Source organism: Acartia tonsa, chromosome 11, assembly GCF_053477335.1.
Source record: "Acartia tonsa isolate MP-2025a chromosome 11, ASM5347733v1, whole genome shotgun sequence".
Taxonomy (NCBI): domain Eukaryota; kingdom Metazoa; phylum Arthropoda; class Copepoda; order Calanoida; family Acartiidae; genus Acartia; species Acartia tonsa.
Window position 1 is genome coordinate 26,267,421 of NC_137270.1, and position 27,652 is coordinate 26,295,072.

Genomic DNA, 27,652 nt, shown 5'->3' on the forward strand with positions numbered 1-27,652 from the left:
AAAAGAAAACATTTAATGTCCCACTGAGTTAATTTAACTTGTACATAACCTCAAAAAACTATTAAAATTAGCTATTTCGATTTTTGAAAACATTTTTGAGTTTGCAAGAACACTGTCAAAACTACCCAAGGTATATGACATTAAAGTAAACCTGTTGAGAGTTGACCTTGGATAGGTTTTCGTGGACAGACAGGCATGTCAGACCATAATATCCTCTGGCCAGAACAAAAAAATGATACCAACAAAACTGGATCAATTAAAAAAAGGGTAGAAATGTGACTTGAAACAACAACAATGTCTGGTTGCCGTCAAAACAGGACCACTTTTCATGCATAAATGTACTTTAAATAAAGGGTCAAGTTACACTTAACAGTAATTTGAAATAGGGCATAATTAAAATCAAAGAGAGAGGAGACGATGGACTGTTTATTACTTTAGTCCCCAAAGTTTTATGATAACGTTTACTTATTCGTTGGCAAATTTGGATTGGTTGTTTCATTAAGTTAAATGTTTACACGTTTACTCTCTAATTTTACTTTACTGAAGGGGTAATTTTGTGTATTATCATTGGGGATGTACAGTACATCAATTCATTGGCTAATGTCTTTTCCCTTTGGATCCCTGAATTAAAATTAATGGTTTTATTTTTTTCAGATAAAAGGTAGAAGCTTAAAAATGTGGCTGCAATCCGTTACAGCAGTTTTATTAATTTCATGTAAGTAAATTTTATCCTTTTATAAATCTTTCCAAATATTATACTTATATTTTGTTAAACTTAATTTCAAAACTTTTAATAATATAAAATTAAGATTTAATAGAGAAAAGTTTTCTTTAAATCTCACATTTGTGTGAAGTTTAAGATTTAAGATTGAAATGTAAAGTAAATCATCTATATTTACTTAATTTGAATTCTATTCTTGACGCCGGAAAATGCCAATTGTAGATTTCTTAATTAGTTTTTGAAAACTTAAAATGAAACTAGAATTCCACAAATATATTCACAAAATTCTTTCCTTTTTTCATTGTATGTTTTTATTTTTGATTTCTTGAAGATTTTTAAAATATTTTAAGCGAAAAATCAGGGCAGGAAATCTACTTTAAACTTATAATCTGTGTGTCTATAAGTCATTTATTAACTCTTACACGTACTTTCCAAATCTTTAAATGTTCCATTTTTACGATTGGACACCGAACTTTCATTTTTTTATTTTCTTCTTGAGGCTAACTTTCATTATAGTAAGGTTCGATTCCTTGAATGAATTTTATTCTTTTGTTTTAGCTGTTTTCTCACAAGAAGAAGATTTAAGCACAGAAGAGAAAGTCTGTGCCGATAAAACGGCCGGAGAACTTTTTCGGCTAAAGGCTGGAGAGGACAGTTGCAGAGATGTTATCCAGTGCACGGCCGCGGTAAGTCAAGTTTTTTGCTATTTTTGACAGCTCTCATATTTTCAGTTGCATTAGCACAACAAGACGATGATGATCAATTAACAGAGGAGCAGAAAATCTGCTCTGATAAGTCCGCAGGAGAACTTTTTAGACTAAAGACTGGAGATACTAATTGCAGAAATGTTGTGCAGTGCACAGCCGCGGTAAGTACATCTTGTCCACATGACCTAACACTTTAGACGGCTGTATGTATGCGGATGCGGCCGCGGGCGCCGCCGAGTCTTGTGGTAGTCTATGTTCGCCTCACCTGCTATTCACACATAATAATTGAATTGAAATAATATATTTAGTGGATTATATGGATATTCTCATCTTTGCTGCTGACAATTCTATAATTATGATATCATTTATTTTTAAAAAATTTATAACTAACAACAATGAAAGTTAAGACATTTTGGGGGGTCAGTTATCCTCCCCTTTCAGTGTAAATTTATGGCAACAACCCCCATCCATAAAATTTAATAATTACCCCCACTTATATGAGATTTACCCCTTCCCCCTCCAAAATAAAAAGATTGGACGCCCTTAATAACTAATGAAAGAAATAAAATTTTTATTATTGATTGGGAATGTTTGAAAATCACACAAAATGGACTATAAGCTACTTTACCATTTTTAATTTTTCTAGGCATTAACACAATTTTTGAGAATTTATGGCTGTAAGAAATAAATAATTGTTTGAAATAATTCTAGTAACCTCATTTCCCGCGGTCATTTGCTGGTTAAGAGAAAATATTCTGAAAAATATTTCATGGATTTGTCTTCATTATTTAGTTAAATTAGGAATCATTTGTTGATAAAAAAAAATTCAATGATTAAGTCAACCATATCAAATTTTATAAAAGAAGTAAATTCTAATATTATTGCTTGCCAATAAAGTAAGTTTTTTTTTAAATTTGTGTAAAACTTTTCTACTGATGATAATTTAATATTATTATGGATACTTAACCCTATACGTGATCACAATAACTTTTTAGATGATTAATTATTGCTTTTGATAATTTCTTTCTTGCTAAATGACAAGCCATTACTTAGAATAAAATCGGATGTCCATACAATCTCAACACGGATAAGAACATCCAATAGCAAAGAATTTTAAAAGAGTATAATATTCTATATGTAATATTTTCATATCCACTTGAAGGTTAAGGAATGGCCGGACAGGAAAGTGAATTGTAGTAAATAGTTACTTAGTAGTCTAAGGAATCTTCATACAAACTTGAAACTAAAAACCTTTATGTTAAGGCAACTATAAAAAGCTTTAAATTTTTATTTTATTAATAATAAGGTCATAACTTCTAATTAATAATCTATAAGCTATCAACTTCATTTGAAATTTTAAAGAAAACAAAAAATCACAAAGAATATTTTTTCATGAATTTTCTCACGTTAATGCAAATTTTATAATTTGAATCCAGATTAATTTTTGGTAAAATCAAACATTACAAAAAAATATTAATTTTTCTTTCATTATTTTCTTTTGTTAAAGAATTCACCTTAAAATTTTTTTAAAGATTAGTTTCAATGCCAGCATTTCAAACTCAACATTTTAATTGATAACGAAGGCCATTCGAATTAATAAAAATTTTGTGTCATTTTTAAGTCAACATAAGACTTAACAAATTATACGTAATACAGTTAATTCATTTAAAGAACATTTTAGTTACATCTAATAGAACACTATAGTTAAGGACCCAGGGAGGGAGGAAACATAGTACCCAAAGTTAAATAATAACTTTTTTCTTAACTTTGGGACTTTTACTCAATTTTGATTGGTTGGTTCATAAAGTTGAGTATCCAAACATACTCACCCCTAAATGTAATCTAAAGAAGTGGTAACTTTGTGTACAATTGTGGGGGATGTACATCATTTTATCGGCTATTGTCTTATCCCTTTAGATCCCTGTTAAAGACCAGACATTAAAAATTTTATGACCGTTAGTTGCACAATATCTGTATTAAAATTAAGTCACGAAATTACACAACAAATTTTGAGACAAATTTCTTAGCAAGTACAACCACATGCATGCATGCAGGGTTTGGTTAGTGAAATAATATATTCTAGATTTTAAAGAAAACCATTGTGATTGGCTTATGATCTACCAAGGGATAAATGACAAAGATGATTTAAATAGAAAAAAATAGATAATATATATATCTTACTGTAGATTTCTAGTATATTAATGCTTAATATTAGTTATTTCTCGCATCGTGTTATAAACGGCTTTCCGCGGATATAGAAAGTACAATTATGAGATTAAACTAGTTTTTTTAGCCCCGAGGTGCCGGATGCTAGACATAGTTTTTTCGTATGGATGAGAACCGGTTCCTATCCACCGGATTCGAATTAATACGAGAAAAAACATATTAAAGACATTTTATTATAAGTACAAATAAAGCAATAAATAAGATATACTGTAATTTTTTAATTAAATTGGCAGCTAATTTTTTCTGATACAGCATTTGTAAATACCGTAAAGAACAATTTCAAGTTATTTCTGCCAAAAATTATTTTATCGACACAAAATTCAGATATTTGAGTAGAAAAAAAACCTTTGAAGTCTTTAAAAAGCATATTTTTTTTTATCCTATTTAGAGTAGTAGGTTTTGTTGTTTGTCTCAAGCTTGATATTTTAATCATCACTGAAGCTCTCCTTATTTGAAAGGCTTTACATAGGCCCGAGGAAGGTTTTAGGCTATTATTTTTTAGATTAAATCATAGGCTATTTTCTGGAATACTTATAACAATTTGAATGAATAACCCCTTGTTAGAAAAAGTAATAAGAAATAAAGGGCTAATTTTTTTCTAGGGTGATTTCACTTGGGAGGGTCTAGGTATCATCCTTCCTTCGATCCTTACTGTAAAAGAGAACCATATCAGTTCAGCGTTTTGCCAGATTCATTGCTACACACACAAAAATACATTTTGTTACTTTATGTAATGACCAGCGGCTACGCCTCCTAGAGGCCTCTAGTGGCACTCTAAATGTTTCCTGTTTTAAAAAAATAATACGATACCTTGCAATGTTGCGAAGGAGTCTCTATCAAATTTCTACGATACTTTTACGTAGGAGTCTCTATTCGAGAAGAAAAAATTTCGATTTATTGTGATTTCTCTTGGGAGGGTGGTGGTACCCTCCCCCAAAATAGTTATAAACCTTCCTGGGAACTATGAGAAGCAACTCTGTTAAGAAGAACCCGATCGGTTCAGCGGTTAGCGAGATCCTTCGGTACAAACATACAAACACACAGACACACAGACAAACACACAAACATCCTGTTACTTTATTATAAGGATTAGTTTAACTTTGGGAGCAAATTAAGGTAATTAGTAGATGAAAAGAGAGTTGATAAAAAAACATACAAAATTCATATTATACTTTAAACTACGTTTTTATACTATACTTTAAAATCTATTTTTCAACCTTACCTTTTAATATCCTTGGGTAAGGGGCTATTGCCAATTTTAGGATAATATATTTTAGAGTTTTTGGAGATTGGGATTGCTTTGAGTAAAGGAATTGATAATACAACAAAAATTTTAATTATCCTTTTCCTTATTTTGAATATAACAAAAGGCAGCGTACATAGCATCTAGGGCTCTAAAGGGACAGGGAAGAGCAGACAAATTATCTAAAACCATCCCAAAACCACCATAGAACCCGTGTGAAACTTGTCTGAAATGTAGAACTCAATCGGTTCAATAGTTATTGCAATCTTAATTCAAAGACAAAAAATATTTTATAAAATATATTTTGATTTTATGCTGTTTCCTTTATTTGTGGGGAAAGGTAAATAGCATAAAGAGAGGATTGGGAAAGGAAAAATGAATCTGTAAAAAAGGGGGAAGAGAGAATCATTGAGGAGGAAGTTGGTCTTAAATATTAGTGCCAAAACCAATGTATATATTTATACTAAGCTATACATATATGTACATTAATATATCAATACTCTTGTTGCCAGGCAGTTTTCAACAAAAAGCTTAAAACGTTTTGAATTCAAAAATTTTTTTTTCGCATTAGAATCATGTTGTTGTATCTGAAGAAAAAAATATTTCCATAAACTCTATAAGTGGTCAAAAAAGATGCTAAAAGGTCCCCAAACTAATATTATTTGGCGCAATTTTTTTCTGCAAGAGACAATTTTGTCTAATGTAGGTCCTATTTAAAATGTTTCTAGCACCGTTGTTAAAATTTATTTCCAAGCCAAAAGTGAATTACTTTTAGTAGCAAAGTTACTTGTGGTTTTAAAATTGTGTTTTATCAAAGAATAACAATGTAAATAAGGCCTTTACATTTTATTTTAGTTTAATAAGCATTTTCTCGAAAAGGGCTCTAGAACCAACCTTTACTAAAGCTCCTAATGCATAAAGCAAAAGCACCAATTTATAATATGTCGAGAAGCGAAGAAAATATTTTCACAATTTAGCTAAAATAATTCTCCTTAAAAGCATAATTTCCTCTTATATACTAACGATAAATAAAGATATATATTATTTCTTCTAAACTAAATTTATCAGTATCGTAATTTTTTTGCTATTTTAAAAAAACCATTTTGTCTGTTCCATAGATAACAATTAATTTCAAACCCTTTCATATCACAGCTTATGTAATTTTTAAAATAGAAAATTTCTAGAGTTTTCCGTCCATACTTATTTTAGTTAAGTTAACAAAATACATTATAAGAGGAAAACCGGAATAATTCATATTTCATGAAGCCTCAATTTAATCTTGAAGAATTCAAAGCTTTTCTTTGATTTACTTTCTGGAGAATTTCTATGAATACAAACTGTTTGTTTAAGAGTGAAAATGTTTTTACATAAGAATGCCGAAGGCTTTTTTAAAGAATATAACATGTAGTATAATGTATTTGATGTATGCTTTATCCCATAAAATGGATGTATTATAATAGACCCCCCAAAAAGTTTGTACTGCAATTTTTTTACAAAGGAAATACATCCCAAATGATGATAAACAAAACAACCCATTTTGTGGAACTTTTTTTAGAAAGTTTGGAACCAATCAATTAAAATTCAATAAAAGTACCAAAGTTTTCGAACCTACAAATTAGAAAACATGGTTATAAAACTTTGGTTACCAATGTAATTTGCAGTACAATGTCCTCCCTGAATATTTATGACTAATATTTTAAATTCTAACATTGATTAGCAGCCCACTGGCTAAAAAATAAACAGCGGCTGCAAAACCCAAAAGTTTTTTTCTGGTTATAAAAGAAAATAAATGCATGTGTTGGTTCTACCAACTTTTCTCTCAGCTTTTCCAACTTCTGTTCTTTTATTTTCTTTAAAGAAATAAAGGCATTTTCAACCATTTTTTACTCTATGACATTTAAGAATAAAATGCTTCACACACAAAAATCTTTAAAAATTATTGATCTTATTTTTAAATAACTTGACATTCATTTAGCTTGATATGATTCACCTTAATGCAATTTACATATAAATGTATAGAAATTATTAAATTCCATTAATTAAATGCACTTTTAATGTTTTTGCTTATATTGAATGTGAATGCAGAGATTAATGTGAATTTTATTTGGCATAGATCCCTCTTTGATAACTCTATCTCCATCATGAAAATATTTTCTCTTTTTACCAATAGTTGTGCAATATCTGGATATCAAAGGATTGTTTTCAATTGTTGAGAGAAAGATAAAGAAAATGCCTAGCAAGGAAATATGTTGTAGTATATCACAAAATAAAAATAAAGTGTTTTTATTGTCATAGCTATTAAGTAAAATATTTATGGAAAAAACATGTATCGTAACTCAAAATTAAAATATAAATATTTTCCGAACAAATCTGAAGTTTAGAATTGCAAAATATGCTCAGATAGATGGGAAGAAGAAGGATTGCACATGTGATATATTACATTTTGCAAAACATCTCTTCTCATTGAAAAACAGAAAGTTTAGATCCATCTGCGGTGGGATGTTTTCACTTTTTATTTACAAATTACTCTACAAAGTTGAAATGATCAATTTTGCTAATGGATTTTTCTTACTATGCATTTAGTGAAGATCTATGTCTTGTTTTTGGTTAAATAAATACAGAATAGTAAAAGTTAGAAGCTTTTACAGTGCCTATAAATTTTAACGCCATACTGGCCTACCATTGTTCAATTAATATGTAAATTGGCCTGTCATTGGTAATTTAGTCTGTGTATTGTCCTATCATTGATCATTTATATTGTATAGCTTCATTTTTATAGGCACTATAAAGAGTTCCTAAAAGTTATTTGTAATATTTGATATTTTACAACAATTATTTATGCTTTTTACAAGGAATAGTTATCTATCATATCATATTATTAACAGCTAACAAAACTGTTATTAATTTTATGATTTTTATCTTAATATTGTCTTAAATATTTTGCTACACATGATTTTTCATTATGACTGAGAACTGGTTCTACTAGAAATTATTTGTGTACCTTTGTCTGTGTCCCATATTTACAGCTCAAGGCCACAAACCTTTAAAAAATGGCATCCTTAAAAAAAACGTGTCCTTATGCATGTCTATGCTAATTAGTCTATTGTGTATTAGCCGCACTATACACAGATCTTAATACAGACAATTTTGTAACTTTACAATCTTGGCGCCATCTTTTAGTGGAGGGGTTGCTACCAAACATAGGGGAAGGGGGGGATTGGTTGTTTAATGGGGAAAGGATAAAAGATGGATTGCTAAGGGCTGAATGGGGATGGGTTTTCAAACAGGAAATTCAGGCCTAGGTTTTAGGGCACTTTGATGGCATTGTAGGCCTTGCATTTATGAATAACATTAACTTTTCATTGCTGAATATAATTTTGAATGCCTATGAAATCCCAAAAGATATTTGGTAGTTAAGAAATTTATATAAGGATGTAAAATTTTAGCTTTATTTTAAATATAAGTTTAGATATTTTGTTTTCAACATTAATCAAATCTTAAAATTTGAAACCACATTAGTGGATTAACATTTCTAAATAAAGCTTAATTTACAAATTGTGTACAGGGTGTTATACAAATAAAAATACGTTTGAGGTTTTAGAAAACAACCAAAGTGAGTAGGAAAAATATAATTTTTGGTGGCAAGGCTGCTCTATAATTTTAAATATCTATTAGTTCCTTCATCTACCAGATAGTGTGTATGGGAAACGTCATTTTTTGGCCGCTATTTAAGATAGATTGCTGATTTTTTTTTACAACTTACAAAGTCTGCCAGTTTGTCATTAAGTAAATAAAGTCTATGATCTTCACTAATTTGTAATTGTTGTTTTGTGAATAAAAAAAAATAACTATGATAATCTGAAGAAAATCACGAAATTATAGTGAATATATTGCTATAAATAATAAGAATATAAATAAAAACATACCATTATTTTAATAATTCTAAACAATAATCTAAAAACGTTAGTTGGAAAATATGACATGTGACAGGTTAAATTGTAAATTATAACGAAAAGTTTAGTTTTATAACTTTCAAATTAAAATAATAATATTATATGAATGTCTAAATAAACCAGGGCTAGACAGCCGCGTGTCAGCATAGCGTAAGCATCAGCAAAATCGTCATATTATAATTTTGAAATTCAAATAGATGTCGAAACCTTTTCCTTAACAGACAAACCAACTTTTCGGAAATTTTTTTTGCACACAAATTGAAAATTGAGGCTTATGCACGGCTGACGCGCGGCTGTCGAGCCCTGCAATAAGCATTTTTATATAATATTTACAAGGCTAGGTTAATTACCATTTTATAAAACTTATTCTTCTTTTGTCTTTCCTTAACATAAAACTGAATAAAACTGGTAAAAAGTTAAACTAACCTTGATTACTAGCAACATTAAATTTGTTTCCTTACAAAAATTATTCTATAAATAAAGGTTTAGGTTGCCTATTACACAATTGGTTGCTATATTTTTAACAACCGGCTACGCCCCTAAAAGCATTGCTTTTTTGGGGGGAGGAGAGGACTTCTCTTTTGAAGGTGGCGGTGCCCTCCCTCAATATAGTTAAAAACATTTCCTGGACCTTTGAAAAGCTTCACTATAAAGAAGAAGCATATCGGATGAGGAGTTAGCGAGATCCTTCGCTACACACACACACATTATTACTATTATTACATTATTACATTATTATTATAAACAAACTATAGAGGAGAAAAGTATTTTTTTTTGTGCTGCAAAACGAGATTTTTATTAATTGATTATTTTTTCAGGGTCTGCAAGCTATCAGATGTCCTCCTGGTTTGGCTTTTGACTTGGAGAAGCAGACCTGCGACTGGAAGTGGGCCGTCAAGAACTGCGACAAGGTGACCAAGGAGAAGAAGGTGCAGCCCCTGCTCAAAACTGATGATCCTCTTTGCCCGGTAAATAATTGTTTATGAATACCTGTTACCAGCTAAACTCAATGAAGGAGGGAACATTGGGCAGTTTTAACCCTAGTCCACAAAGTGATATAATAACATATAAACTAAACAACTTTTCATATCTATTGGTCTAAACAAAATTGTAAAATGGTTTCACTACGTTGAAACATATACTTTTTCAGTTGCAAAACTGTTATAAAAACCTGTTAATGTACCACTCTACTTTTATTTTATCCATTTCTGTTTATTATATTTAAATAATGATTCTGGTAATGATTATAGAGTTGCTACGCTTTCTATATCATACCTAACTCCTATAGGAATCGCCATGCAAAGTTTGAAATCGATAGGACAATTCCAAACTGCTTAAATTAACGAAAATAGCTATCCGTTATAGACGTACGGACGGACCGACCCTAATTATAGAAAAGCTTCGCCTTTTAAAAATCTTCCAAATTTAACTTGAGCATTTAGCAGGAGAACCACCTCGCCTGCGGTGATGGTAACTGTATTGAGAGAGGTCTCTTCTGTAACGGAGAGAAGGACTGTAACGACGGCTCAGATGAGAACGCTTGTGGTGAGTAAACTCTTCAGTTTTCCTGAGATTTGGGCTATTTTTTGGTTTATATGATAATCTAATTTTTCTTCAAATAAGTTAGATTTTATTTAAATTCAAAGCACTCTCTTTCTGCTATAACTTACTACCTTCATATATAAAATAGCTTTAGCAATTTTAAATTAATATTGTAAGCTATTGCTTTCTATGCATTTTAATATATACAAATAAGATTGTTTATTGATTTTAATGTCTAAATATACATAATATCAAAAATAAGTTTTCTAGAAAAAAAATTTATTGAGATAATTAGTTGATCAACATCATTAGATTTTATTTTAAAAATATCTTTTCTATGTAACCATGTAAAAAAAACGTATGACTTCAATATAAAAAGTAATCCTGAACAAAACAAAATGTTTGAAAGCTTTATTCACAAGTTATTTTTATTTTATTTTTATAATATACATAAATTTGTGAATAAGGCTTTTAATGTATGCTTTCTATAAAACCTGATAATACTATTTTCAAGAATTGCATGATCTTTTTTATTAATGAATTATTTATCTTATGTTTTTCTATGGAAATAATAGTATATGCATGTATAGTAATATTTCCATTATGCATGATATTTCTGTAACTTTTTTGCATGACATTTTTGCAAGCCAAGTAATTTTAAAAGCTTAGTTTCCCTTATTACATTTTACATATATATATAACTATTAAACTAAAACGCAGATTTTTATGAATTATTAAACATTCCTTTAGAAATTAAAGATAATTCTTTTTTAATGAATGATATTTGCTTTATAAATATCACAAAAAATCGTCATTTTGAACTGAAGGAGCAAATTACGTTGTTTTTTCCTTTCTTTTAAGTTCAAAGTTATACTTAGAATATTAAAAAATATTCTTTTCATCATAACATTTTGAAACAACTTTTATCTTTATTTCTATGTTACTGATTTTTTGCCACCCCTGAAATTATAATTTATCAATGTCCATTTTCCATTTATTAAATTGGCTGTAAAGCAGATATATTAAATGTACACTACACCCGCCCTTCAAACCACATATGTCATAGCAAACAAAATAAGTTGGAGGATATATTAAAACAAAATGATGATCACTTTAGGTCAGGTTTAAAAAAAAAATTATTTCAATTCAAAGTTTTATCAAAGGCCTTGCTAATATCAAAATAAGGGTAGTTCTAAAATCCAGATAATTTAATAAATTTTTAAAAGAATTCCTAAAAGTTAATTATCGCACCATATTGTGGTATCCGCGGATAATAAAATAAAAAAAGTTTAAGATTAACTAGTATTGTTGGTTCCTAACAAAACTGGCATTAATCTTTTTTATATTAATATTCATGGAAAATTGTCTGAAATATGATGCTATACATGATTTTTAAATATGACTGAGAACTGGTTCTAATCCAGCGTATATTGATCGGTTCCAAAGCAATACTGAAATAGTTATTTCTCGCATCGTATTATAAACAGATTTCCGCGGATATAGAATGTACAATTATAAGATTAAAACCATTTTTTAGCCCCGAGGTGCCGAAGGCAACGGCTAAAAAAAATGGTTTTAATCTTATTATTGTACATTTTTATATTCGTAGAAAGCTGGATATAATACGATGCTAGACATAGTTTTTTCGTATGGATGAGAACCGGTTCCTATCCACCGGATTCGAATGAATACGAGAATAGTCTTTCTAAAAGTCATTTTCTTGTTGCCTTCTGCTTCTTTGTCATAAAGCACAGTGTATAACTTTGCAAAATAAATTATTTGCACTTATATAATTGTTCTGAACACACACACACACGGACACACAAACACACACACACACACATAATTATGAGCAACCATATCTTAAATACACATAAACTAATATGCATATTTAGCAAAGTTTTTGTCAAAATTTGAATAATTTACATAAACTTTATGTGTTCCTTATTTATCATAGTATTCACATAGCCAGGAAGGAAGGGAAGAACGGACTGTTTATTACAATAATCCCCAAAGTTTTATAGTAACGTTTTCTTATACTTTGGGTTGTTTTAACATTAATTGGTTGGTTCCATATGTTGAGTGTATTATCATTGGGGACGTATATAAATTTATCTGCCATTGTCTTATCCCTTTAGATCCCTGTATCTATGTACATTTTTATTTTAATTATGTTCACTGAACAGAAAGGATTTATAATCGATAGGAAATTAATATTTTACTTTTTAAGTTAACATAACTTCAAATCTTTTTATTATATTTTCATCATTTGTTCTGAAAAAAAAATATTTTCATTATGACAATGAGCAAGAGAACATTAAACTATAAATTATACGAGAACTCAATCTTTTGTTGTATCATTTAATGGCCGTATAAAACTTTAAGGACTTATTAAATTTTGATTGGGTTTTACAAACTAAGTGTCTAAACTTTTTCGCAAGTAATTTTTATTCAGAAATATGACTATGCTGGGATCAAAAAAATCATTTTGCGGCCATTAAAGAATCCCTTTATATTATGAAATGTACATACATAGATAAGACACAGTGTTACTTTACTATTTCCTGGATATACCGCTACCAAAGTTTACTAAGCCTCCAGCTAAATTATAAATTGTCAAGCTGGAAGCTAGAGTACAAATTTAAACTCTTTGCCTTATTATCTAATGGGTGTTCTTGTGAAAATATTAATTTTTACATACAATTTTAGTTTATGAACTGATTCTAAAAAGCCTAAAGGTTTTAAAAATTGATCCTGTTTACAATATTCTCTGTTAAGCTTAGCATATTTTTTGTTGTATTGTATGACAATATAAGGCCTTAGAGTATTTTGCACTTGAAAATCTGGTAAGAAATGGCTTCGAGGTCTCCTTAATTATAAATAGGCCTATCATATGTAATCATTGTTAGGCCTATTAAGCTAGTTGTAAGGCCTATATTTATCAGTGTAAATTCCAATTGTATTGTTGAAAAACAATTTTTAAAAATATTTTTACTGTAAAGTTATGAAAGGTTTAAATACTAAAATATTATAAAAAATAATCAGATTCAAAAATTGATTCTTTTACAGAAACTTTATTACATTTTGTGTTCATGTTGAATGACATTTATTGAAACCGCATATTTTGTTGTAATCGGGTTGAAACTAGCTTCAGTTTTTGTCATTATATAAAAAAATTTTCCATAGTTTGTCAATTATTAATGCTACTATTTCAATTTTAAGCTATCTTAACTTTATTCATATAAAGTAGTAAGGTTTTTTCATCTAAAGCTTAACATCTCTGAAATCACTGGTCGGACTGAGTTGTACTTTTCAGTGCAGCTTTTAGGCTATTTTCCTGCCATTCCTTGTCCTCCCCTAGGAAAGATAGGGGCGAAGTGAAGTTAATGCACGAAAATATTACAGTTTAGTTAATAAAAAAAAGTATTTTATACAGTGTATAAATATTTTTACCCCTTTCATTATATATTTTACCGTTTAATTTTGTATTTCAATTCAATGCCCTGTACTTACTTAATTGTTTGTGTGTGTGTGTGTGTATGTATATGTGTGTGAGTGTGTGTGTGTGTGTGTGTGGTTGTGTGTGCGTGATATCTTGATTTGGCCAAAGAAACGTTATTAATTTTGAGTTAGGAAACAATAATGATTGTAAAAGACTTAATCAATTCTGTTAAAATAAGTAAATTTTCAGTTTTATTACATATAAAAAAAGTTTTTAGTGATATGTATAAAAAAATGAATTCTTAATTAGAGCTTCCTCTATCTTTTGATTATCTTTGCGTCTTTTGCAAAAAATGTGCAAAAATTTCGTAATTCTCAATATGGGGAAAATTTAAAATTTCAAAGTTTACTTTCGTATTATAGCTGTTATATATTTTGTTTTGTCTGTCTGTTTACATAAAGTGTTTCTATCATAGAGTTTAATTAATTTTAAAAATCATTAGGTATACAAATATCTTTTTTCAGTTTTATACTACTTTCTTAACTTTTATTCTTTTATTTTGGATGCTCTAATCCTTGTTTTGCATGAACTGCGTTGCATGATTAATTTAGTTTAATGATGATTAGATTTATCAAAATAATATTATTTCTTTCCTGCTTTATTATTTCAGTACTTTTCATAAACAATTATTTTACAAATCAGTTTGAATTGGAAGGATTGATTATCTCATTAAATACAAAAATATTTTGTTTATGATTGGTATATAATTGTTTTTTAATACACTATTTTTTTATATAAACCATTTATTTTTCATATTTTCATTTTAATAATAAAAGTTACTGAATATTTGAATAGTGTATTAATATCATGCATGCTCTTTTCTTATCTCAAAACAGTTATGGCAGAAGAAAATAATATTATATTTAATGATAAAGGATTGTTTATCTATCAAAACTGTTAGTAATTGAATATACAGGATGTCCACAAAAAAGTGTTTAATATTTTTTTTAATTTCAGTGCAAATAGAATTCTTAACAAAAACCACGATTTTTGAGCAAAATAGGGCAATATTTTTCATTTAAATTTCCACATAACTTAGATTATGGACACCCTGTATATTAGATGTAGTTAGAACATTTCAATGTTTGTTTGTTTTTCGTTTGCCTTCTGGACTCTATCCAATTTAATAAATTTCAGACATTGATGAAGATCCTAACCGAGCTCCGGCTTGTGATAAGAACATTTGCAAGCTGCCAGATTGTTTCTGTTCAGAGGACGGTACTGAGGTGCCAGGTGACCTCTGTCCAGAGAATAACAACTGTGACAGGGTCCCACAAATGATTACAATCACTTTTGATGATGCTATTAATAATAACAATATTGATCTGTACCAGGAGATATTCAAGGGGCGCAGGAATCCAAATGGTTGTGACATTAAGGCAACTTTCTTTGTATCTCACAAGTATACCAACTATTCTGCTGTTGAGAATATGCACAGGCTGGGACATGAGATTGCTGCTCATTCTATTACTCATAATGATCTTGAAAGTTTCTGGACTGACGCCTCTGTTGAGGATTGGGCAAAGGAGATGGCTGGATCAAGGCTCATTATTGAAAAGTTTGGAAGAATCAAAGATAACTCAGTTGTAGGTCTGAGAGCTCCTTATCTTAGGGTTGGAGGCAATAATCAGTTTACCATGATGGAGGAACAGGCGTTTTTGTATGATTCTTCAATCACTGCTCCTCTTCAAAATCCCCCTCTCTGGCCCTACACTATGTACTTCAAGATGCCCCACAGATGCCATGGTAATCTGCAGAACTGCCCCACAAGATCCCACGCTGTCTGGGAGATGGTCATGAATGAGTTGGACAGAAGGGAGGACCCCCAGATAGATGAAGACTTGCCTGGCTGTGCTATGATTGACTCCTGCTCCAACATTCTTAATGGAGATCAATTCTACAATTTCTTAACACACAATTTCTACAGACATTTTGACCAGAACAGAGCACCTCTTGGTCTTTTCTACCATGCTGCTTGGTTAAAGAACAATCCTGACTTCCTGGACGCCTTCCTGTACTGGATTGATGAAGTTCTGTCCAACCACTCTGAGGCCTATTTCATCACCATGACCCAGGTCATCCAATGGATCCAGAATCCTGTCAGTGTTGAGTCTGCCAAGAATTTCGCTCCTTGGCAGGAGAAATGTTCTCCTGGACCTAGAGTAGACTGTCTGGTTGCCAACAGATGTCAGCTGGAAAGCAAGGAGCTGGCTGGAGAGGCCCTGCAGATGTTTACCTGTCACAGATGTCCCAACAAGTATCCCTGGCTCAGTGATCCTACTGGAGAAGGAATTGTTTTAAATTGAGAAACACAAAGATGCAACAGCAGAATATATGTATAGCGGCTCTATACTTACATATTATTCAAAGATGGCCTTCTATGATAAAAATTAATGAAAGTGTGGGTAGTAATAGTAAGGAACGGGGGGAGGGGGTGGGGGGTAAAAGAGAGCTGACAAGGATTTATCTTCTTTATCCTTTAATGAAAGATATAGCTGTCCTTCATTTTGTCAAAGAAGGATTTTTTAAAAGTAATTTTTATTTTTTGGCATCCAATATTGCTTTATATAAATATTTTCCATGTTGTCTTCAAATATTTGACCATAATCTCTACTGATGTAAAGTACATTTTTTTATACTTCTAAGTGATATGCTACAAAGAATCTTCAAGTGGTATGTGATACATGTGCACATGGCTGTACATGCTTTTTTTTATTTTTTCTATGTATCATAACATTTTGTTATCTTTTGTTATTTATCTTAAGTATTTCCAATTTTGCTGCTAATACAAAAAATGTACTAAGATATATTTATCTTTTATCAATAATCAATCTATCCAATTTTAATGGATCATAAAAAAACATGATAAGGTATAATTCTCAATATTAATAACATAATGTACATATATTATTATTATGATATAAAAACTTTGCTGCTAATGTTTTAACCTAATTTTTGAATGAAATATTTATTATTATATTCTAATTTAATTTGATAGAAAATATAGCATGATTAAAATAAAATAAAATTCTGATATAGTTTTGTCTTACTTGTTTATCTGTTTTAAATCATATATATTTTGGAAACAGTTTTTTGAATGATCTTTCTGAATAATTGTAGTTAAAACCAAAAACTTTTCTGATATTTGTTTTTATTTAGGGTGAAATGCTTCTTGAAACCTCTATCTCCCTTTTACAATTATTTAGTGTGTGTTTGTGTATTTTGAAACTGCATGTGTAGTCTTGTGTTTTGCTGTATTCAAGATTACTTTTTAATTATACCTATTAAATTTAATTTTGAAGATAATTTGACATTTTGTTATGAGAAGTAGATTATATAACCTGATTTAACCTTATAAATTTGAGTTAAAGTATAAAACTATTTTAAATATTGACAAAAGATCAAGTATAACTAGATAAATGGAATCTAATGTTCTTGAATTCCATAGTTTGAAAAAGTTCAAGTAACTTTTTAAACTTTTATTTTAGGAAAAATTTTAATTATAAAATAATGTTTTTAGCCCATTAGATTTTACATTTCTATTTTGTTAATATTATTTGAAATTAGTTTTGCAGCTTTAATTATTATTTTAAGAATTTATAGTATAGCATATCTATGTATATATGCAATTCTGAAATCCCCAACTTCCCTCAACCCACCCACCCATCTAGTTTACCTTGAAAACAGCAAGATAACACACATATACACACACACACACACACACACACACATATATATATTATTATACACAGACTTCTGAAACCTTCATATCCCCCATTACCCCCTACCCCCCCCCCCCCCAATACCAGAAACCATTGTATCCTTTAAAGAAATGTTAATGATAGAATGGTAGAACAACAATGCCAACAAAACCAATCAACCTTTTGGTTTTTCCATCAGTAATTCAATACAAATATATTTCTTCCCTCTTCTCCTCCTCCTTTCTAACTATCATATCTATAATTTTGTGTATTTGTCTGTGTGTGTGTGTGTGTGTGTGTGAGTCTGTGTGCACCGCCCTTTAAAAATGTAAACTTCCTAGTAATTTTGGTTGATACTTTTAACTTTATCAAAGCCAAAAGGTATTTTCTGATACATTAATTGTAAAAAATAGTTTTTGATATCATATCAAAATTCAAGACTTAAAATTTGTCAAATTATTTGTAAGGCATAATTGAGTTTTATATCATTTCTTTCTATAATTCGATTTCTTTCATTCGCAAGAAAAATAAGAACATATAATTTAATTTTTGAATAATGATTTTGATTGATATTACATGATTGTTTCTATGTGCATGTCTTTGTGTGATTTTAGGTTTTAGTGTGTTTGGTTGTGTCTTTGTAAGTGATTTTGGGGTCTGAGTGTGTGTGTTTGTGGGTGTGTGTTTGTGTGTGTGTGTGTGTGAATAAGGCATACCCATGACCTTGACTAAGTGAATGGTTGGTGGGAAGGTGAAAGTTTGGTTAAGATTTATAAACACAGGGATGCTAGGATTTGGACAAATATCCAACAAAAATAATCAATTTCCAAATTTGTATCTTAAATTATACAAATTTCTAGAGTCTTTCATAGATTTATAAGATCCTCTTTTTCTCATTGTTTTAAGATTTCTATAAAATTAAGGTTAATCTTTTGTTTTAAGTTTTTGATAGATTTTTTGTAGTATTTGAAAGGCCTTTTTAAAACTTTATTGAAGCTTATAATTAAAATCAAAAGTTCTTTATCAAGTACTCTTGGCAAAAAGTCATAATAATACCGGATAAGGTTCAAAAATTAATATTCATTTTTGCCTTTTTTTTGTTAGACATTTATAAATAAATTTAAGAGAGGTTTTGTGAATAAAAGATAAGAATTAAAACCAATGAATAACTCTTCAATATTAAGATATTTTACAAATGAATAAAGCTTTAGACTTCAATTTAATTTCTATTTATATGAAAAATTAAATGAAAACCAAATTTTGATTTTTGAAGAAAGCATTCACGAAATTACCACTATCTTATCTTATTTGGGAGTTATCCTCTTAGAAATTTTTTTTTCAATTTTGAAAATTTGAGTATCCCCCCCCCCCCCCCCAACAGCGACGAACAACTATTTTAGGTTAGGTTAGGTTTTAGGCTAGGGAGCCGAGCGCTGCGGCTAGGCAGGCACGGGGGCCAAGCGCTGCGGCTAGGCAGGCAAGGGGGCCGAGCGCTGAGGCTAGACAGGCTGCGGCCAGAGTTCATAGTTCGCTGTTGGGGGGGAGGGGGGTACTCGAATTTTCAAAATTGAAAAAAAAATTTCTAAGAGGATAATAACCTTATTTGCAGATATTAACGAGGACCCTAACCGTGCCCCCGCATGTGACAAGGATATCTGCAAGCTCCCCGACTGCTTCTGCTCCGAGGATGGTACCGAGGTTCCCGGCGGTTTGTGTCCCAGCGGCTTCGAGTGCGACAGAGTTCCCCAGATGATCACCATTACCTTTGACGATGCTATCAACCAGAACAATATTGATTTGTATGATGATATCTTCAGGAGAGAGAGAAGAAATGCCAACGGCTGCACCATCAAGGGAACTTTCTTTGTGTCCCACAAGTACAGCAACTACTCGGCTGTTCAGAACATTCACAGGCTGGGACACGAGATTGCTGCTCACTCCATCACCCACAACAATGATGAACAGTTCTGGACCAAAGGTTCTGTTGATGACTGGGCCAAGGAGATGGCTGGATCCAGGCTCATCATTGAGAAGTTTGCCAACATTACTGATAACTCTGTTCTTGGTCTGAGAGCTCCTTATCTCAGAGTTGGAGGTAACAATCAGTTTACCATGATGGAGGAACAGTCTTTCCTCTATGATTCTTCAATCACTGCCCCCCTCCAGAATCCCCCTCTCTGGCCCTACACTATGTACTTTAAGATGCCCCACAGATGCCATGGTAACCTGCAGAACTGCCCCACCAGGTCCCACGCTGTCTGGGAGATGGTCATGAACGAGTTGGACAGAAGGGAGGACCCCACTGTTGACGAAGACCTGCCCGGCTGTGCTATGATTGACTCCTGCTCCAACATCCTTACTGGAGATCAGTTCTACAATTTCTTGACCCACAACTTCTACAGACATTTTGACCAGAACAGAGCTCCCCTTGGTCTCTTCTACCATTCTGCCTGGTTGAAGAACAACCCCGAGTTTGCTGACGCCTTCCTGTACTGGATCGACGAGGTGCTTGCCAATCACAAGAACGCCTACTTCATCACCATGACCCAGGTTATCCAGTGGATCCAGGAGCCCGTTGATGTAGACCAGGCCGCTAACTACGCCCCCTGGCAGGAGAGATGCGACCCCGGGCCAAGAACCGAGTGCCTGGTCGCCAACAGCTGCAAACTGTCCTCTGATGAGGTTCCCGGCGAGGTGCTGAACATGCAAACCTGTCTGAGATGTCCCAACAAGTACCCATGGTTGAATGACCCCACCGGAAACGGAATCATTAACAAACAGTAAACCTCATATCTCCCCCCCCCCCCCCCGGCAATAATTATTAAATCCCCCTCCCCCCCCCCCCCCCTCCCAACTTTATGTTCTACATATTAATAGGGTAAATTACCAATGATCAATAATGATATCCTATGTTAATCTCAAAGTCAGATTTCTCCACAAGACTTCTAGACAATTTTAAGCAATCAAATATTTTCACAATTTTCGCAATAGCTCAATCTAATATTTAAGAAGTGATTAACATTTCATTTAAATTGGGCTAAGTTGTAAGCTTGACATTCAAGATTCAATAAATTATTTCTTAAAACCCTAACATAATAAAATTAAATAAAATTTTCCAAAAAAAAGCTTCAACAAAAAAATGGTGGAAATCTTTTTTTTTAAATGTTGTATGTATTAATTTATGAACTACAATGTAATGCATTCTGATGATAATTTTATGTATTTAACTATGATACAGGAAAATAAAATTAATTTTGTTTTTCTTTTAATAATTGCTCTTCTTTATTTCTTACTCATTAGATCAATGTAAAAAAAATACCTGTTTTCAAAAATATTTTTGAAAAAAAAAGTTTTAATTGAAAAAAGCTGTCTTAACTTTTTTGCTTTTTATTTAAGATAGCTAGTCGGTGCTTTTAGTAAGTAGTAGATGTAAAATTTTCCATAGAATATAGATATGCAATCGTTTTTTTTTGTAGACCTCTTATTTTTGAAGTAATTTAGGTTTTAAAAAAAATTAAGTCAGTTTTAAGGTACTAAAACGGAACAAAAAAGAGAAAAAAATAGCCATAATGAACAAAAATAGTAAGATCTTTAATTTGACACCTTACTTTTTTAATTCTGTTGAGTAATTGTTGAAAAAATCTATTTTTTTTAACCACGGTTAACAAAACCTTTGAACAGATTTATATCCTGATATAGACATAAAAATATGTATTTATAAATACCTTTAGAATGAGAAAAATATTACAAATCCATTCTAAGCAAAATTGAAAAATAGTAAATAAACTATGATAAAAAATTATATGAAAATTGCCAAAATATTATAACATTACTGGCAACATTTACTTAAGCTATGTCTCAATTTCTTTCTGCCATGTAAAGGTAACTTTTATAGACTTTTTTTCTAGCTTTCAACTTCCATTTTTATCTATAGAGGGTCATTCATTTTAGATGTCTTATTGATGATCATTTAGAACAAAAATCAAATACTTTAATCAAAAAATAATAAAGATAATACACCCTTAAAAAGTATTTCTTTAAAAATTAATTTCATAACAAAACAAATGTAAAATAGAAAATGAGATTGGGCTAAATTAATTCACAGCTGAATAATGAAAGTAAAGGTTGTCTTTAATGTATAATATTTTTGGCCATTTTTAATATAATACCTTTTTTCATTTTTATTACTTTTTTCAATTTTGCTTAGAAATGCTAAGCAAAATTAAAAGATAGTAAATAAACTATGATAAAAAATTAAATGAAAATTGCCAAAATATTATGACATTACTGGCAACATTTACATAAGCTATGTCTCAATTTCTTTCTGCCATGTAAAGGTAACTTTTATAGACTTTTTTTCTAGCTTTCAACTTCCATTTTCATCTATAGATGGTCATTCATTTTCATCTTAAGAGGGCCATTCATTTTAGATGTCTCATTGATGATCATTAAGAACAAAAATCAAATACTTTAATTAAAAAATAATAAAGATAATGCATCCTAAAAAAGTATTTCTTTAAAAATTAATTTCATAACAAAACAAATGTAAAATAGAAATTGAGATTAGGCTAAATCAATTCACAGCTGAATAATGAAAGTAAAGGTTGTCTTTAATGTATAATATTTTTGGCCATTTTTAATATAATACCTTTTTTCATTTTTATTACTTTTTTCGGATCATAGAAATAAAACAAAGTCATTCCAAATTAGGACAGAAGTCACTGGAAATTGATCTAAGGAAGGCTACTTATGTCCTTCATCTAACAAAATCTGACTTAAGGGAGGTGACTTATGTCCTTTGTCTTACAAATTCTTACATTAGGAAGGCTGCTTATGTCCTTCATATTGCAAAACTTAGCTTTTCTGTCCTTCACATAGCAAAACCTCACAAAACATAGCATGTCTGTCCTTCACATAGCAAATTCTTGCAAAACATATCAAATTCTTGCAAAACATAGCAAATTCTTGCAAAACATAGCAAATTCTTGCAAAACATAGCATTTCTGTCCTTCACATAGCAAATTCTTGCAAAACATAGCAAATTCTTGCAAAATTAGCAAATTCTTGCAAAATTAGCAAATTCTTGCAAAACATATCAAATTCTTGCAAAACATAGCAAATTCTTGCAAAACATAGCAAATTCTTGCAAAACATAGCATTTCTGTCCTTCACATAGCAAAATATTGCAAAACATAGCAATTTGTTAGATGAAGGGCATAAATTGTCTCTCTTAACAAAGATTTTGCAAGATGGAGGACATAAGTAGCCTCCCTTCACCACACAAAACCTAGCTTTTTGGTCCTTCACATAGCAAATTCTTGCAAAACATAGCATTTCTGTCCTTCACACAACAAATTCTTGCAAAACATAGCAAATTCTTGCAAAACATAGCATTTCTGTCCTTCACATAGCAAATTCTTGCAAAACATAGCAAATTCTTGCAAAACATAGCATTTCTGTCCTTCACATAGCAAATTCTTGCAAAACATAGCAAATTCTTGCAAAACATAACAAATTCTTGCAAAACATAGCATTTCTGTCCTTCACATAGCAAATTCTTGCAAAACATAGCAAATTCTTGCAAAACATAGCAAATTCTTGCAAAACATAGCATTTCTGTCCTTCACATAGCAAATTCTTGCAAAAAATAACAAATTCTTGCAAAACATAGCAAATTCTTGAAAAACATAGCAAATTCTTGCAAAACATAGCATTTCTGTCCTTCTTCTTGAATTCTTGCAAAACATAGCAAATTCTTGCAAAACATAGCATTTCTGTCCTTCACATAGCAAATTCTTGCAAAACATAGCAAATTCTTGCAAAACATAGCATTTCTGTCCTTCACATAGCAAATTCTTGCAAAACATAGCAAATTCTTGCAAAACATAGCATTTCTGTCCTTCACTTAGCAAATTCTTGCAAAACATAGCATTTCTGTCCTTCACATAGCAAAATATTGCAAAACATAGCTTTTTGGTCCTTCACATAGCAAAATCTCACAAAACATAGGTTTTTCTGACCTTTTTCTAACAGGAGATCAGAACTAAATCAGAACACACATAACAAGAGTTTTTACATAGTACATTCAGATTATCAATTATGCATTTAACTCTGCATAAATTATGATAATTTATTATTATTACCCCCCCCCCCCTCCCCCATTTAAAATTTACCCCTGCCAACAGATTTCATGGGGGGTAATTATCCCCTCCCCCCCAATCAAATTAAACTCTGCATAAATTATGATAATTTATGCTAAGTTAAATGTACTGTTTGAACTTCTATCTAACAGGATATGAGAACTAAATCAGAACACACATAACAAGAGTGTTTACATAGTACATTCAGATTAACAATTATTCAATTGCAGCTAGGCCCCTTTTCAGTCCATCATATGACATGGGAAGAAGGTTAAGGAGCATTTTATGCAGCCTAAATTCCCAAGAATGCAATGCCACTTTTCCTAAAAGGCATCATAGCTGGCCTTTTTTGTGCATCATATGACATGGGAGGTTGTGACTCAAAAGAGACCAGCTATGGTGCCATGTAGAAAAAATGGAATTGCATACTTGGGATTCTAGGCTATGATGCTTAGCAGCTATGATGCCTAACAGGAAAAATGGCAATGCATTCATGGGAATCTAGGCTGCATAAAATGCTCCTCAACCTCCTTCCCATGTCATATGATGAACTGAAAAGGGGCCTAGCTGCAATTGAATAATTGTTAATCTGAATGTACTATTTAAACACTCTTGTTATGTGTGTTCTGACTAAGTTCTCATATCCTGTTAGATAGAAGTTCAAACAGTACATTTAAATTTGATTTGGGGGGGGGGATAATTACCCCCCCTGAAATCTGTTGGCAGGGGTAAATTTTAAATGGGGGGGGGGTAATAATAATAAATTATCATAATTTATGCAGAGTTAAATGCATAATTGATAATCTGAATGTACTATGTAAAAACTCTTGTTATGTGTGTTCTGATTTAGTTCTGATCTCCTGTTAGAAACAGGTCAGAAAAACCTATGTTTTGTGAGATTTTGCTATGTGAAGAACCAAAAAGCTATGTTTTGCAATATTTTGCTATTTGAAGGATAGAAATGCTATGTTTTGCAAGAATTTGCTATGTTTTGCAAGAATTTGCTACTCTTTGCAAGAATTTGCTATGTGAAGGACAGAAATGCTATGTTTTGCAAGAATTTGCTATATTTTGCAAGAATTTGCTATGTTTTGCAAGAATTTGCTATGTTTTGCAAGAATTTGCTATATTTTGCAAGAATTTGCTATGTTTTGCAAGAATTTACTATGTTTTGCAAGAATTTGCTATGTGAAGGTCAGAAATGCTATGTTTTGCAAGAATTTGCAATGTGAAGGACCAAAAAGCTAGGTTTTGTGTGGTGAAGGGAGGCTACTTATGTCCTCCATCTTGCAAAATCTTTGTTAAGGGAGACAAGTTATGCCCTTCATCTAACAAATTCTCACATAAGGGAAGCTACTTATGTCCTTCCTAGGAAGGTGACTTCTGTCCTAATTAAGGAATGACTTTGTTTTCTTTTCATGATCCTTTTTTTCAATTTTGCTTAGAAATGCTAAGCAAAATTGAAAGATAGTAAATAAACTATGATAAAAAATTAAATGAAAATTGCCAAAATATTATAACATTACTGGCAACATTTACTTAAGCTATGTCTCAATTTCTTTCTGCCATGTAAATGTAACTTTTATAGACTTTTTTTCTAGCTTTCAACTTCCATTTTCATCTAAAGAGGGTCATTCATTTTCATCTTAAGAGGGCCATTCATTTTAGATGTCTTATTGATGATCATTTAGAACAAAAATCAAATACTTTAATTAAAAAATAATAAAGATAATGCATCCTAAAAAAGTATTTCTTTAAATATTAATTTCATAACAAAACAAATGTAAAAAGGAAATTGAGATTGGGCTAAATTAATTCACAGCTGAATAATGAAAGTAAAGGTTGTCTTTAATGTATAATATTTTTGGCCATTTTTAATATAATACCTTTTTTCATTTTTATTACTTTTTTCAATTTTGCTTGGAATGGATTTGTAATATTTTTCTCATTCTAAAGGTATATATAAATACATATTTTTATGTCTATTTCAGGATATAAATCAGTTCAAAGTTTTCATTAACTGCGGTTAAAAAAAATTGATTTTTTCAACAATTACTCAACAGAATTAAAAAAGTTAGGTGTCATATTAAAGATCTTTTTTTCTCTTCTTTTGTTCCATTTTAGTACCTTTAAACCGACTTAAATTCAAAAAAAGGAAACTTAAATTACTTTAAAAATAAGAGGTCTACAAAAAAACGATTGCATATCTAAATTCTATGGAAAATTTTACATCTACTACTTACTAAAAGCACCGACTAGCTATCTTCAATAAAAAGCAAAAAAGTTAAGACAGCTTCCTTCGAGTATAATATACCTAAATTGTAGATATGTACACAAACGGACTGACGGACGGACAAAAACAGGATATATAAAAGTTTGGCTTTTAAAAATATTTGGATCATGGAAAGAAAACAAAGTAGTGGGTTTCGTCGTATTTTCATAGAAGCTTTTATGCTATTTCTAGCCCCAATGGGGCTCTATCACTGCGGGGCTAATTTCCTAGCAAGGGCAATCCTTAACATTTATCTAACATAACTTAACATAACCTAACCTTTCAAAAGCTACTGTGCAAAAAAAGACGAAACCCGCTACTTCGTTTTCTTTCCATGATATAAATATTTTAGTAAGAAAGACTGGAGGAAAAGACAATTGACGCTAAATTAAATGTAATCAGAATTATATTTTTTTTTTTATAGGGGAAAATTATTAGTGAAAAACTTTGAACATTGTTAGCTTGTACAAATCAATCAATGCTTGACACAAAAACTTACGTTTTAAAGCCAACGAATAGTAGAACAAGTTTATATACTTTGAGGACCACACAATTTACGGTCCATTGTTCCATCCTTACCTTACACCGGCAAAATCTAAAGGGTAACTCTTCAATATAAAGATATTTTACAAATGAAGAAAGTTTTAGACTTCAATCTAATTTCTATTTATATAAAAAATTAGATAAAAACCAAATTTTAATTTTTGAAGAAAGCATTCCCGAAATTACCACTATGATCTTATTTGCAGATATTAACGAGGACCCTAACCGTGCCCCTGCATGTGACAAGGATATCTGCAAGCTCCCCGACTGCTTCTGCTCCGAGGATGGTACCGAGGTTCCCGGCGGTTTGTGTCCCAGCGGCTTCGAGTGCGACAGAGTTCCCCAGATGATTACCATTACCTTTGACGATGCTATCAACCAGAACAATATTGATTTGTATGATGATATCTTCAGGAGAGAGAGAAGAAATGCCAACGGCTGCACCATCAAGGGAACTTTCTTTGTGTCCCACAAGTACAGCAACTACTCGGCTGTTCAAAACATTCACAGGCTGGGACACGAGATTGCTGCTCACTCTATCACCCACAACAATGATGAACAGTTCTGGACCGATGGTTCTGTTGATGACTGGGCCAAGGAGATGGCTGGATCCAGGCTCATCATTGAGAAGTTTGCCAATATTACTGATAACTCTGTTCTTGGTCTGAGAGCTCCTTTTCTCAGAGTTGGAGGTAACAATCAGTTTACCATGATGGAGGAACAGTCTTTCCTCTATGATTCTTCAATCACTGCCGCCCTCCAGAATCCTCCTCTCTGGCCCTACACTATGTACTTCAAGATGCCCCACAGATGCCATGGTAACCTGCAGAACTGCCCCACCAGGTCCCACGCTGTCTGGGAGATGGTCATGAACGAGTTGGACAGAAGGGAGGACCCCACTGTTGATGAAGACCTGTCCGGCTGTGCTATGATTGACTCCTGCTCTAGCATCCTTACTGGAGATCAGTTCTACAATTTCTTGACCCACAACTTCTACAGACATTTTGACCAGAACAGAGCTCCCCTTGGTCTCTTCTACCATTCTGCCTGGTTGAAGAACAACCCCGAGTTTGCTGACGCCTTCCTGTACTGGATCGACTAG

The 27,652-nt window shown here is 31.4% G+C and overlaps 1 protein-coding gene across 7 annotated transcripts; it reads left to right on the forward strand.

Moving 5' to 3' along the window:
- Window positions 1-633: 633 nt before the first annotated feature.
- On the forward strand, window positions 634-27,652 carry LOC145332549 (chitin deacetylase 1-like). 7 transcript variants are annotated; one of them, XM_080177557.1, is made up of 5 exons: window positions 634-715; window positions 1,453-1,589; window positions 9,669-9,818; window positions 10,293-10,395; window positions 26,757-27,652. In XM_080177557.1, exons 1-5 carry the CDS (start codon window positions 676-678, stop codon window positions 27,650-27,652), a joined length of 1,326 nt encoding a protein of 441 aa, XP_080033683.1. In that variant the 5' UTR covers window positions 634-675. The 7 variants fall into 7 exon arrangements, with proteins under 7 accessions (XP_080033683.1, XP_080033682.1, XP_080033679.1 ...); XM_080177556.1 differs by lacking the exons at window positions 1,453-1,589; window positions 26,757-27,652 and adding exons at window positions 1,280-1,407; window positions 15,032-16,933 and having other exon boundaries at window positions 10,296-10,395; XM_080177553.1 differs by lacking the exon at window positions 26,757-27,652 and adding an exon at window positions 15,032-16,933.

What these genes read in the sequence shown, in the direction of transcription:
- LOC145332549 (XM_080177551.1), top strand. Translation starts at nt 676, where the DNA reads ATGTGGCTGCAATCCGTTACAGCAGTTTTATTAATTTCAT. An exon ending in AGCAGTTTTATTAATTTCAT is followed by an intron (nt 716 to 1,452) that starts GTAAGTAAATTT and finishes TCATATTTTCAG; the next exon opens with TTGCATTAGCACAACAAGAC. An exon ending in CTGATGATCCTCTTTGCCCG is followed by an intron (nt 9,819 to 10,292) that starts GTAAATAATTGT and finishes TTGAGCATTTAG; the next exon opens with CAGGAGAACCACCTCGCCTG.